The sequence below is a fragment of the Mus musculus genome, chromosome 1 (assembly GCF_000001635.26).
Source record: "Mus musculus strain C57BL/6J chromosome 1, GRCm38.p6 C57BL/6J".
In the NCBI taxonomy this organism is placed as follows: domain Eukaryota; kingdom Metazoa; phylum Chordata; class Mammalia; order Rodentia; family Muridae; genus Mus; species Mus musculus.
In genome coordinates, this window is record NC_000067.6 from 187,079,458 (window position 1) to 187,100,977 (window position 21,520).

General features: G+C 41.5%; 1 protein-coding gene across 4 annotated transcripts in view; it reads right to left on the reverse strand.

The window, feature by feature from the left end:
* Spata17 (spermatogenesis associated 17) overlaps positions 1 to 21,520 on the reverse strand; it is a 205,898-nt gene that overhangs the window by 69,844 nt on the left and 114,534 nt on the right. For all 4 annotated transcript variants that reach the window (XM_006497207.3, XM_030243223.1, NM_028848.3 and 1 more), the window contains one exon: positions 18,320 to 18,455. In XM_006497207.3, coding sequence (XP_006497270.1) covers positions 18,320 to 18,455 — 136 coding nt within the window. The remainder of the gene's footprint in view (positions 1 to 18,319; positions 18,456 to 21,520) is intronic.

Here is a 21,520-nt window from a genome sequence, read left to right on the forward strand (position 1 = left end):
CTCCTGGGCTGGTTCCACTCCCTGTTAGCAGCTTTCCTCAGCATGTATCCCATGGCTCTGGCATCTTTAATATCTTTGAGTCTCCAAGGCAATTTCAATGTTACAGCTTCTTGTTTCAGTGTCTGGGATTCCACTTGATCTTTTAGACTCCTCCTAAGGGCTGGCATCACTTCTCCAGCTCTGCCCTCTGTAGCACTCTAAGCTCAGGTTGATCTACTCCACTATGGCTGCTGTTCTTGATGATCATCCCATGGTACTGACATCTCCAATACACTGGGGTGTTCCACTCCAACTAGGCTTCACCAATAGCCTCTCATGGGCTCTCTTCATGGTGTCAAGCATCAAATCCTTTGCCTGACCCCTTCAGTCCTGGGCCTTCAACTACAGCTGAGGCTACACCTTCTCCAATGGCCTTCCATGACCTCTCACAGTGCCAAGCCTCAACTGTTCTTCATGACACCTTCATGCCTTCAAAACCAGTACCACCTGGGTGACTCTTACACATTACCAAGTCCAGCTGCAGCACAAGGTACAACCTTGGCTATCTCTGGAACACAGCTTCTTTGTGCTCCCAGAAAAGAACTCCCAGATTTCAACTCAGTGATGCTGGTCTCTTCTTAATCATTGCTAATGTCTTAGCTCCAGCTAACCAGCACCAATTGTCCCAGTAGTTCCTTCCATTCTTAACTCTAGAGCCAGAGCCACATGGCTGAAGCTGCCGAGTTCTGCTGCTTACAGGATCTAGAACATGATCCCCTTGTACTATTACATTATCACTGGCTTTATGTTTTCCAAATCCTTCACTGCCTAAGCTTGGCTATCCTGGTTCTTGCTCTGTAGCTTGACCTTGAATGCAGAGATCAGCATGCTTGTCTCATGGGATTAATGGTGTGTACCACCATGCCTGGATCTAATTAAGCTGGGTAGAATCTTGCCCCAAGGTCCCACTCCCTTAATCTGTTATCTCCTAGAACACAAGATTTTGCTCCATTTCACTTCCTGGTACTCCTTTAATACTCGAACCATATATTTTATATTTTGCCTTTCTAAGCTTGTTATGCTTGTTCAAACCTCTCTTTGTGAGACTTAACCAGAGAACAAAGTCTCTGCTGGGCTTTTTTGAAACTTCCTTTGTCAATGCAATTAATGCAATTAATCCAGGTCTCTTCACCTTAGCCTCAGGCAGACTTTTCAGACAAGGGCAAAAAGTAGCCACATTCTTCACCAAAATACCACAAAAACAGTCTTTATGCCACATACTGAAATTCTTCTCCTTTGAAATCGCTTGGGCCAGGTCAACACAGTTCAAATTACTCCCAGCAACAAAGTCTTCCATATTCCTACTAGGATGACTCATTAAGCCCCATTTAAAGCATTCCACTGAGTTCCAAATCCAAAGTCCAAAAATCCACATTCTTTCAAATAAAAGCATGGTCAGGCCTATCACAGCAATACCCCACTCCTGGTACCAACTTTTGTATTTTGTATTCTGTGTCAAGCTGGAGACACCACACTTAATGTGTTCACTAACTATGCAGTTAAAGATCAGATAAGACAGATTTTGAGAAATTGAAAGCATTCCAACCTCATGGAGCAGCTGTTTGCTATTTGCTGAGAAAATCCTAGAGCTCTGTGGACCTACATACTTAACAAAGTGGTCAGGAGGAGCAGATCTGCCTCCATCTTTACAAGCATACACCAGAGAAACAAACAGACCTTAAGACCCCCAAACCATTTTGTAAACATAAGACAGGAAATCAACAAGGTAAACAAAAATTGCAGATGGTGGACGACCCTGTACATGGCTAACACACAATACCACACACACTAGGCCAGGAGGATGGTATCTAATCTTACAGCATGAGTGAGGTGGGGTGGGCTACTAGAGGAGCATTTCCTTATCTGAGATTTAGTCAGCAGGCACCAAGATAGTTGCAACAGTTACTGACAACAGGAAATGCTTTCGTTCTGTGCCAATAAGCAACTTCTGACTCAAGCCTTGTGCTCCAACACTCCCATGGTCTAGCCACAACAAAACCATTATGGAATTGCAGTCTATTCTAGTGGGGATCTTTGAGACCACTGTCAATTTAATTATTTTTCTTTTTTTATTATTTATTTAATGTACATGAGTACACTGTCACTCTTTTCAAACACACTAGAAAAGGGCACCAGAGTCCCATTACAAATGGTTGTGAGCTACCATGTAGCTGCTGGGAATCAAACTCAGGACCTCTGAAAGAACAGCCAGTGCTATTAACCATTGAGCCATCTCTCCAGCCCTTTATTGCTTTTCAAAACTGCTCATATACGTATATATGAGCAGTTTTATATATCATATATATGATATATATATATACACATGTATATGAGCAGTTTTATATATCATATATATGATATATATATACACATATATATATCATATTCAAAATTGTTGAATCATTCATTTTGCTTTTGCTATACACAGAGAAAAAAACAAGTTCAGAATGATAAAATAGGAATGAAAGTAACTCCTTGTACTATAAATTATTTTGCCATGAAAACTATAAAATACATTTTTCTGGGGTTCTTTTATTCTCTGAGGAAATATTTCACAGAGTTGATTCTTGTCACACACTCACATGACTTGATTTGCAGTCTGAGGCTGCTTGCACCCACTTGGAGATCTCTGTTTGGGAATAACTAGAATACAAGCCAAAGAAGCGGTCTGCATCTGAGAATAACTGACTCGTGGACAGAACTCCATTCCCACAACATCACAGGGGAGAGACTCCCTCGTTCCAGCCTTTCTACAGGCCATACAGGCTGTGTGCCCCTCTCCAAAGTGATTAAGAGTCCTCTTGTTGCGTGACTCTAATCAGAAGGGATGTCCTGAAACTCCGTAGACAAGTAGAGTCCTGGCAGCCTAGAAACACGCCTGCTGGGCTGTTTGCCAATGGAGGTCCCACCTCTCATCTGGATTAATATTTTTATTTGCACACTAGCATGAATTTCTGCACACTCGTTGAGATACCTGGCCTCGAAAACAACCTTTTGAGTGGCATTTTGTGAGATCCTAAAAAGTAGGATCTAAGTTTTTGATAAGGATTCAACTTTAATCTAAGATTCAAAATAACTGGAAAGAAGCAGAAACCCATGGACAGAACACTGTCAGGAGGAGCTCTGCTCCTACATGCTAATGGTTTATGCCTGCCTATAAACGCAGGATTCAGGAGGCTGAGGCAGGAAGATCTTATACACAAGCCCAGCCTGGGGCTCCACTGAGAGCTCCTGTCACAAAGCAGTTCACTTATGGACCAAGTTACTTACATATTCTTTCTTCTTATATATTTCACTGCAGATACATTATAGATGGTACTGAGCTGTCAATAATCCACCTTTAAAAACCCACTTACCTAGAGAATAAGATCAGGAGAGAATTGTATCTAATGGCCAATTCCAGAGGAAGTATGTCAGTAAGTTCACATTTTAAAGAGTCCAAGTGGGATTTCTGTTCAGGTGACAAATCCCTGAGCATGCTTTTAAAGTCAATTTCTATGGAGTCAACTTCCATGTCCCTAAATGGCACAGAGATTCCTAACTCTCAGTTATGACAGACCACACTGACAGCATGAATGCCAACATGCTCAGCCACAGCATCTACATGATAAAGTCTCCAAACAGCATGTCCTTGGAAAATCCAGCCTTTGTCCCTCCCAAAGCAAGTTACTTGGACTCTGACTCCATAGACATTACTTACCTAGGTGGTTGCTTATTTGGGGTACTTTTTCCCCACTTTTAAAAAAGATAAACTGAAATCAAATTCACATGAAAGACAAGTGCATTGCTACCTTTAACCCAACCACCTCTCATCCAGCTGAAAAAGCAGCAGTACTTTCATGGACATTTGATTTTCTATAATGTCTTTGCAAAAATGTGAATTTATTTTCACCTTGCCAAAATGTAAACACTTCAGAATCATGACAGTAAAAGCAAACAAACAAACAAATCCATGAATAAGCAAATGCCCATTGTTTTATCTGACCTCTGAGGTAGTGAGTTGTCAGCTAGATGCTTTCACATGTTTCTTAAGAAAAGAGTGGTGTGTAAATTAAACTGAAGACAGATGGCTATTCTACACTTATGCCAACTTCTCGCTCCCATAACAGCAAGTTAGGAGGTAGGCAAACAGGTTCCTTAGAAATAATGACAAATGATTAAGAAAGAGAGAAATAGTGCTTTGATTTGTATAAGTGGATGGCTGAGTCTGAATAGACAGGCACGTCTTGAATACAAAGACTGGAGTCCAGAGGCACACACATCTGCAAGGGTTTCCTGGAGGAAAAACAACTTATAGAATGAACATATATATATATATATATATATATATATATATATATATATATATACATAATAGATAAATGTAAAGAGGATTAAAATGGATTGCTAGCAATCCATCCAGTTCAACAGTGACTGTCTACCAACAGAAGGTTCAAGAGTCCAGTAGTTGTTCAGTCTACAAGGCTGAATATCTCAGACCATCTTCAGTCTATGCCAGGATCCCAGAGATCTAATAAAGCCAGTGAGAGCAGAGAAGACAAGCAAGGAGCAAAGCTTTCTTCATATCCAGGCTCCATGAGAAGACTCAGATTAAAGGTGTCTCTTTCCACCTCAAAAGATCTTCGTTAAAGTGGGTCTTCCTACTTCAAGTGACAATTAAGAAAAACTCCCTCCCAGGTGTATAGGTAGCCTCTTTGGTTTTGGTCAATTCTAGATGTAGCCAATTTAACAACTAAGAGCAGCCATCACAACATGCAACACTTGTCATGGATTGTCTGTCTTGTATCACTCTTACTACCTCTAGTCTCATGTAGTAAATAACATTATACAGTAGAGCTTCACTCTTAAAGGGAAATTTGACTTGAGAACTTTTTCCAGCTGTTTCCTTTTGGTACCTTTCCTGTATGAATCTAGGTTTGTTTTAGTTCTGGAAAATACTAAAGCTTAATAGGGCAAAGGCAGATGAACTCTGAGTATACAGAGTAGATACTGTTCAGATAATGTGTTCTGAAGGTAACTAAGTCTGTCTATAACATTTAAAGGACAAAAGCAAGTATATTGCCACCCCCTATGAGATCATAACACATAGTGATAATGATGAAATTCATTTCTAAAATATATTGGGAAGATGGGCCAAATTGGAAAGTGTCTTTGCTCTGAAACATAAGTCATAGTTACTGTGCAGAGGCAGTGTGCTGATCCCCTTCAGCAGAGAGCTCTTTCTTGAAATTTATTTTATGTTAGCATGACATTAAGCACGGGACCCCAGAGTTGCCACTGAAGGCTGAAATGCTGCTAAGCCAGAGCTTCATCCAATGTGGCAGCTACGCTCTGCACGGGGGTTTACTTCATGGAATACCAAACGCTTCAAAGGTGAACCTGCAAATCTCCTGATCCGAGCAACTCCAGGCCCTCCTTCACTGTCAGCAGGTGTGCGCACATGGGCAGTGCGAGCAGCACAGGGAGTTTTATCGGTAATTTTAGGATATTACTAACTGTGTGAGTCCCCAGTCATCTGTTGGGTAGACTATTAGAAATCTCACCACCCTTTAGGTTTGGCAGCAAACACAAACATGACCATTTCTTTCATAAACCTTGTTTATATAGGGCATAGAGATTTGAGACTTCCTCAATTATGCCATCAGAACTAGAAAGTCTATTAGAACTTGCAGATGAGATTGCTTCCACCCTTGGCGTATTATTTATGTTCATTAGATGTCAGAGCTAACATGACTGATGATTTCTGAATTCATTTAGCAAAACAATATATATTATTTCAGAACCCTGACAGAGATCAGTAAACAAAGCTTCAGGTTCAGGCTGGCATAGTTTCAAATTTTATCTTCCCAACAATCATATTTTCAAGAAAATACACTTATACATTGTTTATAGGCTTTAGCAGCATACATGACTTTCTCTAGAATGAGGACAACTAGAAGTGATTTTATGAAGGTACCACAACCATCATGGAAAGATACAGAACAGGGGGGCTGGAGAACTGGCTCAGTGGCTAAGAGCACTTGCTGCTCTTGCAGAGAACCTCTCTCTCGCTTCAATTCAATTCAAGTTCAAGTTCTAGAAGCCATACTGCAGCTCAGAACCACCTGTAACTCCAATGTCAGGATTCCAGTGTCTTCTAGCATCTATGAACAGCAGCCACACAATGTGGTACACATACATACATGCCTACAAAACATCAATATGAATAAGATAAGAATAAATCTTCAAGATGTAGGAAACAAATCCTACGGCGTAGCACACACCAGCATCATATGCGGTTGTAGGTTGGTAAGCCACAGGGGAATCTGGAGAGGCATACCTTCCTTCTAACAGCAACTAAATCCTTTCAAAAATCACAGGGAGACTTGATAAAAATAATTAAGACATTAACTGAATGCAATGGACTTCTCTTTACCATAAGAAAAGCCATGGCATTTTATGCCAGGCTTGGCATTTGCGAAGCAGTTAAAGTCACTAGTAAAGGACTGAGGAGGACGAAGAGGGCTTCTCCTGTGCTTGCTTTTGAGACAGTGTTGTTATGCAGCTCTGCCTGGCCAGCCTGCCCCAATCTTCACCAGGTCCTTTTGTCTCTACTCCAGGATGCTGGGGTTCTGGGAGAACACAAGGGCTAGGAGAGGCCCTCTGAAGGAAGGAGTGGAGAGAACCCCAGTGTGTGGTGGGAAGGATGGTTCGGCTGCAGGAATTTAGCAGAGAAGTGTTGGGGAGGAGGTTCTGTGTGGGATGTGTCTAAAGACAAGGACGGGAAGAGAAGCTCTGCACCCTGCTCTCTGATGCTCCTTCTAGGCAGCAGTGGGGCTCCACAAGCTAGTGCCTTAAGAAGTGCCATCCCACATCCTCTTTTCAGGATCCATTCGTTCTTCAGAGCCTGCAATCATCACCGAGGGACCACGTTCCCCAGCCGAGGCATTACAGAAGAAGATTGTTTCACTGAATAGCCCAACTGTTGTGAGGTAGCCTTTTGCAAATAGCTCACCGAGTACATTTAATAAGCAACTAATGCCAACGCCTGTAATGAGCATTATAAAACTTAAAAAAAATAAAATTAAAAGGTAAATAAAAATTTAAAACACAGACAGTTGGTTAAACAATATGTATCTAGTATACCATAATTTATTCATGGAGAAATGCTTTTCATTTTAAAAACAAAATGAAAGTATTTTACCTAATTGTTCTTCACAGCTGCGGGTCTCTTTTTCTACTTGCAGTAGCTTCTTTGTTCCTATCACTCCTGAGTGACTTCTGTCTGGGTTAGTCTCCACACCATCATTAAATCAGGTCCCGCTAAGACACTAGAGACCTGCAGTTTGCTAAATCTGCAGGCATGTTCTGCACTCATCCAACGTGAGCCCATGGCATTGTCTGACATGGCACATCACGCCTTACCTCTTACCACAGTTTCTCTCCTTGGCTTCTTTAATAACAGCATTCGCTTGATTTTCCTCACATGCTAGCTCATCTCCTTTAATAAAGAGGCTTCCTACTCCAAGTGGCCACAAATATTGGCATTCCTTAAAATGTCTATTGTCCTTCTCTCCTTAATCTTTATCAGTACTCTAGTTTATTATTTTTATAAAGTAATTTACTCTGTTGTGCAATGTTAGTTAAGACTGTCTGTACAAGACATGGACTCAATGTTCAGCCACCTCCATGACATCTCCAGTGGGTTGAGTCACAGGCATCCCAGATGCTACCAGGACAGGCGCTGACTGATGGTCTCTTCTCCGCTGCTCTCCAAGCAGCTCCTCCTTTTCTCCAATGACCACCATTGCCCACAACCTGGCTTCCTTCCATGGAAAACAACAGGAGATTAGCAAATTATAGCATAATGAATCTGAATTAAGTCTCATCCTATCTAGACTTCTCTTTCTTTCTTTTCTTTTCTTTTTTCTTTTCTTTTCTTTTCTTTCCTTTTCTTTCTTCTTTTTTTCCTTCTTTCTTTTTTCTTTCTTCGTTTCTTTTTCTTCTTTCTTTCTTTCTTCTTTCTTTCTTCCTTTCTTTCTTTTTCTTCTTTTCTTTCTTCCTTTCTGTACTGGCTAGTTTTGTGTCAACTTGAGACAGCTGGAGTTATCACAGAGAAAGGAGCTTCAGTTGAGGAAATGCCTCCATGAGATCCAGCTGTAAGGCATTTTCTCAATTAGTGATCAAGGGGGAAAGGCCCCTTGTGGGTGGTGCCATCTCTGGGCTGGTAGTCTTGGTTCTATAAGAGAGCAGGCTGAGCAAGCCAGGTGAGGCAAGCCAGTAAAGAACATCCCTCCATGGCCTCTGCATCAGCTCCTGCTTTCTGACCTGTTTAAGTTCCAGTCCTGACTTCCTTTGGTGATGAACAGCAGTATGGAAGTGTAAGCCGAATAAACCCTTTCCTCCCCAACTGCTTCTTGGTCATAATGTTTGTGCAGAAATAGAAACTCTAACTAAGACTCTTTCTTTCTTTCTTTCTTTCTTTCTTTCTTTCTTTCTTTCTTTCTTTCTTTCTTCCTTTCTTTCTTTTTTCTCTTTCTTCTTTCTTCTTTCTTTCTTCTTTTTCTTTCTTTCTTTTCTTTCTTTCTCTTTCTTTCTCCTTTTCTCTCTTCTCTTTTCTTTACTTTGTTTCTTTGTTCCTTTGTTCCTTTCTTTCTTTTCTTCCTTCTTTTTTTTTTCTTTTTGTTTTTTTGTCATTGGAGACAGGGCTTCTCTGTATAGCCCTGGCTTTCCTGGAACTCAGACTAGCCTTGAACTCACAGAGATCTGCCCACCTCTGCCTCCTGAGTGCTGGGATTAAAGGCTTGCACCACCACAACCAGTGTCTAATTGCTCCATTCCCCTTTTATTTTGACTTCTATATAATTAATTATCAACACTTCTGAAAATATAAATCTCATCTTTTCAATGTTGCTTGAAAACCTTGAAAATCTCCCAGTATAAAGTCTAAAGTCTCTTATTTATACTAGAGTTCATCTATAGGTTTAACAAGGTTCCTGAATCCAATATATTCACTCTGTGTGTGTGTGTGTGTGTGTGTGTGTGTGTGTGTGTGTGTGTGTGTGTTATTGTTCTCTCTCTCTTTCCCTCTCCCCCCTCTGTCTGTGGGGTCTCTTACTGAACCTGGGGCTCCTCAATTGGCCTAGATGGACTATCTAGCAAACCACAGAGTTCCTGTAGCCTTTGCCTCCCTGACACTAGGATTTGGGTATATACCATTGTACCTTGTTTCTACGTAGGGGCTGGGAAGCTCAGGTCCTCTTGTTTGCATGGCAAGCACTTTATCAATGAACCACCTCTCCAGCACCTAATACACACTCATTTACACTCTCATCTCCTGCCCTAAGGGCCTCCTTTCAGTTCCTTGAAATGTAAAGGATTTATGTTCCCTGAGAGTTCAAAGTTCATGTTCTCTGTAATCCCAGAGCTCTTTAGAGACTTTCTACTCTCTTATCTGATCACTTGCTAAACACACACATACACACATGGACAGATACACACACTAAACACACAACACACTAAACATACACACAGAGAGCCAGACAGGCAGAGGGGGAAGGTATGGAGGGAGTGGGAGAGAGAAATCTTGCTTTGATAACACTCCTTCATGTTTTAATGGCAGCACCATTCCCTTGGGCTCACTCTCCTTTCCCTCCAACCACACTTCCTTACTGTACAGTCTTGCAGATCTATGGCCTTCCCATAGAGTCTTTGAGCAATGATTAATGTCCATTACTCCCTGAACTACCTGCTCAGTGGGAGCAGAGGCCCTGTTTGCTTTTGCTCAAGGTTATATCCTTGATGCCTCGCCTGAGTCTGATCCACACACGGTGCTCAATAAAGATTTGTTCAGTCACTGTGAAAACTTGGCCATTCACATGATTTCCAAGGATTTTTAGCTGGCCCCAAGGGAGAACTATCCCAATCCTAATATAAAGCTAAATCCAAATGTCTCTGTGCAGCAACCCCGCCATCAGATAATCACAAGGAAGAGAAGGAGAAGTAGACCCAACACAGCCCTCACATTAGGAGGATTGGGAAACACAGTTAATGTGACCCACAACTAAAGAAGGAGTCAATAAAGCACCCCACTGACGCAACCCTTGGTGTGCAAGTCAGGAGTGACTGCAAAAAAGCTTCTTAAGGGGAGTGCTAGAGAGGATGCAGACAAGTCACCTCCAGAAAGAGCAGACAAAACCATGAAGACGCACAAAGCACAGGCCAGTGTCGTGGCTGCTCAAGTCAAGCAGGAAGAGACAAATAGACCACCCTTTGGTCATCGAATAAAGAAGGAACTAAAGTGAGGGTAGGGTTTTGTAGAAGCGAAGCCAAAGATAGCAGCTCTTCCTTTTTGACAGCATCACCTCATGGACAGACAGTAAGCCTTGTCCTAGGACCCTTGCACAGAGAATGTACAAGAACACCAAAACTAGCAATCTTATTAAAGCTCATATAATGCTGAAAACATCATGAACCAACAGCACTGCAAAATAAATCAAATTGTGTCAATCAACAACTAGTAGCTGTTTTAACACACAATTCTTAGAAATCACATGCTTAGAGACAAAGGCTAGAAATAATCTAAAAAGAAAACACAGGAAGTTGTGTTTTTATTTTACCCAGAAAAGAAATTGAGGACAAAGATAGGTCTATAATCAGATAGGAAGGGTACAATATACATGCCCAAAATTAAATTTATTTCAGTGACAATTTAATAGGTTTTATTAAAGAAAGAAGAAAAAAAAAACAACCAAAAAGGGAAGATAAAGAAATAAATAGAAAGAGTCAGAGAGAAAACATTAAAATGGTTCAAATGGAAGACAGGGACTGGAGTGATGGCTCAGCTCTTAAGGGCACCTGGTGCTCTCACAGAGGACCAGGAGTCAGTTTCTAGAACTCATGTTTGGCAACTCACAAACATCCATAATTCCAGCTTCAAGGAACCTGACTCCATCTTCTGACTTCTCTAGGCTCCTTTCCTCTCTGCTCATATACACTGAGTACACACCTACACAAACACAAATGTGTGCACACAAATTTGTGCACCTACACAAACACACACACACACACACACACAAATAAAAATAAATCTCTAAGAGAAATGAAAGATAAGCAAAAAACCCTAACAAATAGAACGAAAATCCCTGACATAGTAAAATACTACAGGCAGAAAACTGTTATTGAAGAAAAACATTTAGAAACAGTAAAATTTCTAAATCTCTTTATTGAAAAGTACTACGATATTTCTAGGAAAATAAATCCAAATGGTAAACTGCCAGCTATATCCTAGAAATGTTGTCAATCAGGATATATTAGGAAGACCCTCAACTTCCTGGGTGACTGCATGCTAGGTTATGTGCACATAGGCTGGACAGCAACAGGACCACAAGAATGTAATGCTGTCTACTGATAAAAGAGTTAAATAGTCCATATAGGAAGCACGTGTGCACACGAGTGTGTGGTGTGTGTGTGTGTGTGTGTGTTTGTGCGTGTGTGTGTGTGTGTGTGTGTGTGTGTGTGCGCGCGCGTGCGCGCGCGCTCGCGCGTGTGCACATGTGGGCATGCTCACACATATACACCTGTACCTGCTTCACATTGTCTTACTTGTCTGTCTGTTGGTAAGCTGGCTCCACAGTCTATCTGCTGTGAATAGCAATGCAACAAACACAGGTTACAAGCATTTCTGTGGTGTGCTGACCTAGCGGACTTCAAGAGTGGTACAGACACCTATGCCAGCTCGACATTTAGGGGGTTTGTTTTGTTTTTAAGAATCCTCATGCTGCTTTAGAGTCTCATGAAAACCTGGATCTCAGAGAGAGAAAAGCAATGCCACACTTCCTAGGGCATCCATAGGCAGGGGCCACCCCTCTCCCTCCAGCTCTTTGCCTCTTTTCCAACATCACCACATGCACACAGAAGCCAGCTCGAGCTTTTAAAATGTGGAAGATGTCCAGTTAGGCATTCAGTCGCAGGGCAGGGCAGAGGCAGATGCCCCACAACCCTTGTTGGATGATGAGTTTAACTCTTGTTATTTTAACTTAAATGCAGGAAAGACTGGACATGTCAATACTTTGGAGCCTTTAAACCTCCAGAGGGAATATTTCAGAGCTCAATAATCACACCAGACTGAAACCTCAGATAGATAATTTTATGAGTAAAAGCTACAAACCTTCAAAGTGTCACGCAGACTCTGCCCTCTGCCCATCATGCGGCAGAAGAGCTGGGTGCATGTGTCACATGGGGTAATTTAAATTCTACAGGTATCAGGAACGAATGCTCAGCACCATCTCTCCAGAACCCTGAAGTTACTGATAACAGGATGCAGACATTACTCAGTTTGGGACAATGGGTTCCATACAAAGTGTCTTTTCAAATGGCTGACCATGCTTCTTTGCAAATTTGCACTCCCAGTATGTATGTTCATTGCTCAGACCAAGCCCATTAAAATGAGAAGCAAAGTGAATGTGTGGGCTAGTGACCACAAGCTAGTACAAGGGGGATGAAGGTTTTTCAGAAACCCTGGATATATCACAGCAATATATGCTATTTTTAGTTACATCTAAAAAGTCACATCATAAACTCTGAAATTTCATAAAGAGGGCCACAAACGGATCCAAAAGAAAACAGTTAATGAAAGGTAGAGCAAGCTCAGACCTAAGCATGCCTGCCTGATGCACATCCACTGTACGTGGCTGATTATCATCTTTACACACTTAAATATTTGTCTCTGCTGCTCTATTTTATTAAATGCATAGCAGAGAAACAAATCTCCACAGAAATGCCAGGATTTATATAAAAATATCACCATATACTTGTCCTGAAGCTTACGCAAGCTTGGGAAGACTTCACAAGGGTCAGGGTCCAACCTCTGAGCTGGAGATATGGAGAGGAAAGGAGGGGATGGACAGAGAGAAGGGAGGGGGAGCGAAGGGGGTGAGAGAAAGAGATAAAGAGAGAGGAAACATTATATATAACCATCCACAAGATATTTTCCTTCAATTACACCTAATTATTTCACTGTTTCCATTTCCTAATGACACAAAACCGCACCAAACAAACAACTGTGAAGGGCCACTGTTCGGCAAGTGCTTAATCATCGATTGGCATGCACAGAAAGATCCTGAAATCCTACAAAGCTGGCCTGTAGAAAGGCCTATTTTATCCCAATCAGCACGTGCAAGCACAACCATCCCAGCCGAGGCACATTGGACACACACACCGCTCGACTGTGACGGCCCACACACAGCACTTGCACATCAATTATGATCATCATAATCACGGTCGTTAAGCTGAATGTTCATTATCATCAGGATGCTAGTGACAGCAGATTCAGTCTCTGGGTGCAGTGGGCAAGCACTCATGGCCCCACCCAGGCTCCTACAGAAGGCGACGTGGCACATTAAATCCGTGATGTGTTCCCTATCCTGCCGCATTCCCAAAACGTGGACAGGGAAGGTCAGCTTTATGTTCTGTGCAATATGCTTAGTTCCCTAAGTTAATTCTTTGGAGTGCTGGATATTTCTCAGCTTTGTAAGGTACGCAATCATGTTCAGGGCCCACGTGCATATACAGATCAAGCAGAGGGAGGTCTGCTGCCATAATTCAGTTGTAATCAGGCGGAGAAGGGAGCTAGCAACACAAACCTTGATACACAGAAGCTTACTCCAATTCAGATAAAGACAGAGACGGTCACTTCTTTTTCAATAAATATGAACATGAATATTTTGACAATCAAAAGATGTTTTGAGTGTGTGGAACTGTTGACTGTCAGACTCAGAGCTCCCCCAGCAGATGACATTAGCACCAACTGACCGGAAGTTCCCTAGTTCACGCCCATTCTGAGGTCAGCATTATGGAGAACTATAATACTAAAGTATTTCCCTCAACTCCAAAGTCTGATCACTTAAAACACTGAGTTAAAACTGACTGGCTTAGCTTGGCGCAGTTCACAAGCAGATTGAAGAAACATGAGTAAGTTGCATGATTTATAAATTATTTCTCTGTTTTCACTTTTTAAGCGACACAGTGTATGGTTGCAGGAATGGCTCAGTGGATAAAGCACTTGCCAAATAAGTGTGAGGACTTGAGTCTGACCTGGCAGACATGACAACCACATGTCATCCCGTGCCAACAGACACTCCCTAGGAAAAGCTGGTTAACTGGACTGTTCCAGGTTCTGTAAGAGACTCAGCTTCAGAAGACGGAGCAGACAGCAAAGGGAGAAAGACACCTAATACCAGCTTTGGATGCCCACACACATGTAAAACTGCTTCCATATATGCAAGCATGTTACATACAAAAGAAAAATATTTTTTATTACTGGCTCCAGGTTTTTAGGAAAAAAATAGTATTGTGTTCTCTCACTCACTGAATTTGTGAGTTTTTGTATAAAGCTAATGGAGAATTTTTAAAACGGAAGTAATACATTGTTTGTTTGCATATGAAATGAATTTATATGAATAGGAAAAGTACTAAATGTACATTTGATTTTCTGCAGCTGAAGTCCTATAACCCAGTTAGCTAACAAGTCCCTTGAGACCTGGGGCTTGTGTTTGAAGAAGGCAGGAGAGGAAGTCACTTCTCAGTGGAGACCATCATGATGATGGGGTGGGCACCTAACTAACACCAGCCTACTGGATTACTAAAGCCGCTTTTGTTTGATTCTTCAATGCTTTAAATAGAATCCTAGGCTTCTCACATGCTAAGAAAGAGCCTCAACACAGTCACAGCCCAGCCTTTAATACACACTGAAATGTATATAAATATTCCCACCACCCTATAGATAACTATTTTGTCCTTTTATTCTTCTACATTTTGAACATAACAACTCTGGTCTCCCAAGATTATCTTTAACCTTCTCATAATAAGCTGTGGTCTCCAATTCTCATGATTAAGAAGTCACATTTTCTAAAAAGAAATTAACTTCTGTGTGTTGGCATACATATGGAATTCCTACACCCAGAAAGCTGATGCAGAGGGATCACTGCAAGTTGGAGATCCGACTGATCTACATGGTGAGTTCCAGGCTAACCACACACACACTGCTTAAAAAGTATAGAGCCTACTCAAATTTATTCTTACCCAAGTTATTTAATATCAAGTCAAAATATAAAAACTCCAAGATTTAACAATTTGTGAAACAACTAGTTCATAGCATATAGGTTACATTTGGCCTCTTAGAAGAATACTCTGTTTAGTTAGTGCAGTCATTTGAAGAGTAGAGAGGGGACATAGGAAGGAATGAGGGACAGAGGAAGGGAGGTAGGCAGAGCCCAATCGACTTTCTTACAGTCCGCACAGGGCTGGGAAGGCAGTGTCTTATTAACAGTTACTGAATCTCTATTTTTTCTTGACTTAATTCTCAAGAATAAAAGATTATACCTAATGAAACTTCTAAAGTAGTAAAATAAGTTATTCTCCCTTCTAGTGAGTATTCAAATGTTTTTCTGTTTCTATGAAGTTGCTTAACTGAGATAGACACACCAGTGCACATTTAGCAAGCCAGCTGCAAAGCTCTGAAGGGAAGCCTGGCTCTACTTTAGGAAATGAACACTGCATAAGGATCTTTCCCACTGTGATAGAGATAAATGTGCTAAGAGTCACATAGACTTTCAAGGAAGAATTGCTGGCTGGATTCAACCAAATGGTGCAAAGGCACCATTGTAAAAAGTTATGTTGACTAGAAAACACAATACATATCACATCTATAAACACAACAGGAAATAAAATAGTTAGAACTCCTACCTACTTTGTGTTCAGAAGGGTTGCATATTGGTGAAAAATGACCAAAAAAATGGTTTACTGTGGGATTTTATAAAATGACACAATAAACCACACCTCAGTCTACCATTCAGTTCCTAGGGCAAATGACTTACCTCACTGTAGAGACCTTAGACCCTGAATTACTAGTGTTGGAGAACCTTTAAACAGAATGGCTTAACAGTGACAGTTTAGAAGGTCCCTCATGGATAGTGGGGAGGGCTCACCAAGCCTACGAGCTGATTTTCATTCCTGGAACTCAGACCAGAGAGAGAGTGTGTCCTGAAATCTGTCCTGACATCCATGTGTGTGTCATACATGTGCACAACCTCTCGTGACTCCCACACTAATAATAATGAGAAATCAGAACATTAAATAGGAACAGTACATTGTGACACGCTCAAGTTATTTACTCCCTCTCTCTCAGAATTCCATATCCACATTGTAGATGAAGATGGAATGAGGTGAGGAAACGTGTCTTACAGGGAGACACGATATAGCAGAGACAATACAGTTTTTGAGAGATGGCAAGGAGGATGGCTCAGCTTGGATGTGATCAGCCCTTTAACTAGAGCTGGGGTTAGAGGAGCAAAGGCACTGCCCTTGATCCAATTGGGAAGAAAGCAGACAGGGTGTAGGCAGGCTGTGGGCTTCCTGTACTTTACAGGACTGGGCAACTGGCTCTTCAAGAGAATGGAAGAATGACCCTGCAAGACAACTCAGGAGCCACCATGGCTGCTGCTTCTCCCACAGACAGGAAAGAGAGGTTTCCTACAGTATCAGAAGGATAACATGACTGCTCCCAATGTCCAAGGGCCCATGCCACCCCTAGCAGAGAGCCACAGAGCAGTCTTTGCAGTGGAACTTTAGTCCATTTCTGTCTCCAAGTCCTCGGGCCCACTATTCTATTCTCTCTATGACGTCGACTTTCTAAATCACATGTAGTCAGTAAAACCCATCTTTTGTACCTACCTTTATCATTGGGCATAACGTCCTCCAGGTACATCCACATCATGAATAACAGCATTTCTTTGCTTTCTATGGCACAACAATATTGCACTATGTGTGCACTCCACATCCTTATGCATTTGTCCTGGCTATTGAGAATGACGTTGCAGTGAACTTAGTGTCCACTTACCTCTTTGACATACTGATTTTACTCCTTTTGGACTTAGGCTCAGACATTTGATTATTAGGTAAAACTGTAGCACAAAGATTGTTTTAACCTACAGTCTCACAAACAGCACAAGGGTTTCATTTGCTAACAGCTTGGCCAACATTTTCCTTATGTTTTTTTTTTTTTGTTGTTGTTGTTGTTGTTGTTTTTTTGTTTTTTGGTAATTGTTATTCTATCAAGTATGGGATGATATATCATGGTTTGAATTTGCATTTCAGTGATAATTTTAGCAATGCTAAATATCTATCCATAGACATGCTTACATACTTTGGATGTTGGCCCTTATTACAATGTGTGGTTCCAGGTATCTTCCTCATCCCACCGCTGTCTCTCATTCTTCTGGTTAGTGGTGTTTCCCTCTAAGCTAATTAGTGATTCTTATGTCCAAGCCTTTTAGCTTGACACAGTCTCATTCATTGCTTCTGCTACCAATGCCTCTACGGGCATATCCAGAGAGCATGACTGAGCCTACTATCAAAGGTTCTTTTCTGTTTCCTCTAATCGTCTCAAGATTTATGTTAAAATCTTGAATGAGTTTTAAGTTGATGTCTTAATATGGTGAGAAGTGAAGATCCAGTTTCCTTTCCTGCATCAGAATGTCTTCCCAGCACTGTCCTCTGAGTCTACTGTCTTTGTGTATTTGGCACCACTATTGAGGATCCTTTAGGCATTCACATGTGGGCATACTTTCGCATCTTCTCTCCTATGCCACCAGTGAGTGTGTGCCTCTCTATGCCCAGACCATGTGTCCTGTTTTGATTACTATGGCAATGCACTATCTTTTGAAGTCACCTGGCATGATACTTCCAACTTTGTTAATTTTGTTAACTTGATTTTCCAGGGTAAATTTGTTATGGCAGCAAGAACAAAGATACACCTTAAAACCTACATGTTCTGCACATGTTACAAATGTGCACAGTGCACACGCATATGTGGCAAGTTACAGCTAGTCACTCATTTCCTTCCCTGAACACCATAGGTACAGATGCACAGAGATGGAGAGAGCAAGCAACATCTGGCCTCCATGGTCCATTGTCCATTCCACACTAGGACTTCACATTGAAACTCCAACCCAATCATCTGACAAAGTCAGTGATCCTCGTCATTGGTTATAGGATTTTATCACCATAAAACATTCATTAAGAGCACAGTAATGCAAAGAACTAAAGCAAATCTCTCATGGACACAGGTCAAATACATTTAAAACTATGATGGTCACAGCTGTAACGAGAACAATCGAATCTGCTATTGTCAGTATCTATCTTCAGCCTTTTACAAGTGGTGCCATGTCCTAATGCTGTCATCTTTGTCTGCCTTAGCCATTTAAAGGAGCACCCTTTCTACTGTGCCATGCCGTGGACCCACCTTGTCAGAGATCCACTTCTTAGAGTCTTGACTGCGAAAGTGCTTCTGTCCATAAGAGTCAGAATTATACGCACTTGACGAGTGTATCATTGGGATGTACTTCTCCTTTTTATGGTAGGAAGAAAATGGCAAAAACCTGAAAAGACAGTCAGGCAACATTCACAATTAGATTTCCGGAAACAGCTGGTTCAAAGAAAACAGGGGGTTGGGAGCAACCCTGGCCACTGTGGCGAGCATTGGCTTCTGGGACTCTTCCCTTCCTACTTGTCTAGTGATGAATACATTCAAAGTTTCCTAGTGGGATTTTTGTGAGTTTTAAATATATAATGATGCTGAGTATCCAATCAACAATTTGAAGGTGTCAGGATTTTCAAAATTCATATCATAAGCAAATTAACATTTAAAAATTGTATAAATCTCAAAAGTACAAAAAGCAAAAGAAACACTGCAGCAGCACTGGCTGTTCTTATTGGAATCAGTTTCTGAAATCAACGCTCGGGTCACACCCCAAGTGAAGGCATATTTGGTCAGGGGTGAATGGCAGTGCTTTGGAGTCAGACCACCCTTCTTCTCTCCTCAGCCCTCCCCTGCTCCCTCCTCGGCCCTTCCCTGCTCCCTCCTCGGCCCTGCTTTGCCCCTGGACTTCCTTATCTAGTCACTTGACCTCCATGAGTCATGACTTCCACACAGCTGCTATGGCTATGAGCAAGCAGCCGAATGTGAACAAACATTTAGCATGGAATCTGAAGAGGACACAGGCCGTGCACGTGGTGAACTGCACTGTCCCTATGTTAGGCTCTTGGTGCAACCTGGCAACTTGTTCTGCTGATCCTACTAATCCTCAGTGGAACTCAATGAATAAAAGAACAGAACTACTGTTTGAAGCATCCGTAAGGAAGAAGACAGAAGACAAGAACACAAGCTGGGGACAGCAAGGGGTTCTTAGCAGGTGGGAAGAGGGTTGGGAACTTGTAACAAATAGAGAACGTTTGAGAAGAACAAATGTTAATAGAAGTTGCCACAAGAGGGTGATACCCAAGACAACTGAAGCACTCTGTCCTGCAGGACTCTGGGCAAGGCCAGGAACTGATGCTGTAGGTCACTGCAGAAGATGAGATAGATGAAGAAAGCTGAAGCCGGATGATCAAAAGCGTTCCCGGAAGGGAGGGCCTAGCCTTTGTGTTCCCTCTGTGCATCCCATGTATTCGTTAAGAGAGAGACTCAGACACTCTGAAATGAAGAATCCGACCCCAGACACCAGACCCCAGGACTGACACAGTGCAGTGTGTATCAGACTGAGGGAGCACTGGATGGAGTAAGGGAGCACTGGATGGAGTGAGGGAGCACTGGATGGAGTGGGAGGGCACTGAATGGAGTGAGGGAGCACTGGATGGAGTGGGAGGGCACTGGATGGAGTGGGAAGGCACTGGATGGAGTGGTGCCCATGGAATGTACCCCACAGTGCACCCATTTACTTCTCCCTCTGCTCATCTGTAAATGGACTGTCAAGGGAACCTGCGCAAAACCACTGCAACTTCTCAAACACATAGCAAACTTCCAGAGAAGTGTGCTCAAGGCTCAATCTTTGGAAATATTTTAATTAAAAGGTCATAGTGTGCTACAGTGAAGTCTCTCCATCAAAAAGCCAATCACACTCAGTTTCTGTTTTATTTGTTTTCCTAGCTGGAAGAATCTAGGCAAGAACGAAACCTCAGAGGAAACAGGTGCCATAGTGGATAGTAAGCAGGATCCAAAGGCAGGCATGCGGTGCCCAGGGATAGGAACTGGTAGCTTTTTGCAAGTAAAGGGGATAGTTTTCAAAGAAGAAAAGCAAGTTACTAACTGAAGAAACTATTTTAAAATTTAGAATTTGGAAAAGTAAAGTTGAGGTTCAGGAAATGTGGATTACGTCATTACCATGTCCCGATATTGTCACATAGTACATTTAATTCAAACAAGATATTTTAAAATCTGAGTCTAAATTAAATTTTTATTATCACTGTCTTCATATGTCTGCCTAAACACTAAATTTAGAAAAAAGTCCTACTTCATCCATTTCTCTTTATTTTTAGTTTCTCCCAATGAACTCCTTTATATTGTCCAATAATATTTAACATGTTAATAACCCAAGGAGGAAGCTTTGAAGTTTACAAAGTTATTTATGGAAGCATGAAGTATTTGCATCTATGCATGGAAAACAGCTTTCATGAAGACAAATTATAGTCTTTCTGATGCTGATGTGCACATGGACCTCACAGGCATGCAGGATGAACGTGGCCCCAGTGTCCCTGAGCACTCATGGATGGGGCTATGAGCAGCTGCACTTCGTCTCTGTCTCTCCGTGAATGGTGTTTCAATACACTTTCCTTTTGTGTCGGTGTAAAATTTGCTTGTGTGCAAACTGAATGCATAGAGAAGGCCCACAAATTAATCCTACTTTAATTTAGCCACAGTGATTCATTGAAGTTGCATGTATGTGTGCTCTTAAATTATGTGCACATATGCATATAAATTGTATATTCAGAAATATCTACAAGTTGCATAATCTTTAAATAATTTTATCTTAAAATTAATGAAATTATTTAACCCTCAAACAAATGGTTATGAAGATTTAAACTTGCAAAGCAGCTGATAGCGAAATTTTGGTTATATAAATTTATTTTACACTTTCTTCTTCTACAAGCTGGATATATCCTTGGTTGTGCTTCATGATTTCAGTGGGTGCTGCTCATCTCCTAGACTTCACATCTCAGAAGATGTTGGCTAGCCTATGGTTTCTATAATCTTACAAAAAAATCTTATAATCTATAAAAGATGTAGATTTGGAGAAATAAATAAGTTTTTATTACACTTTTAAGCTTATTTCATGTATGCACATGGCATGTGTGGGCCATGGAGATGTGGAATTCATAGGAAAACTTTAGAGTCTTCTTGCCTTCCACTGTGTGAGGCCACATGATTGGACTCGGGTTGTAAAGCTTGGTGGCAAGCGCCAACTGCTAAGCTCTCACACTGGCCCAGATCTAAGAAAAACGTCTTCAAAGCAATGTGAGTTACAGGGATATATGCTGGTGACTCATCACTTGATGAGACAGTTCTAGACTTGCCAGAAGTCTTAGGGGATGGACCTCACAGGCATGCAGGATGAGCAGTAGTTGAAAATGGTTTCAGAGAAAATGATCTATTGTAATGGAGTAAATT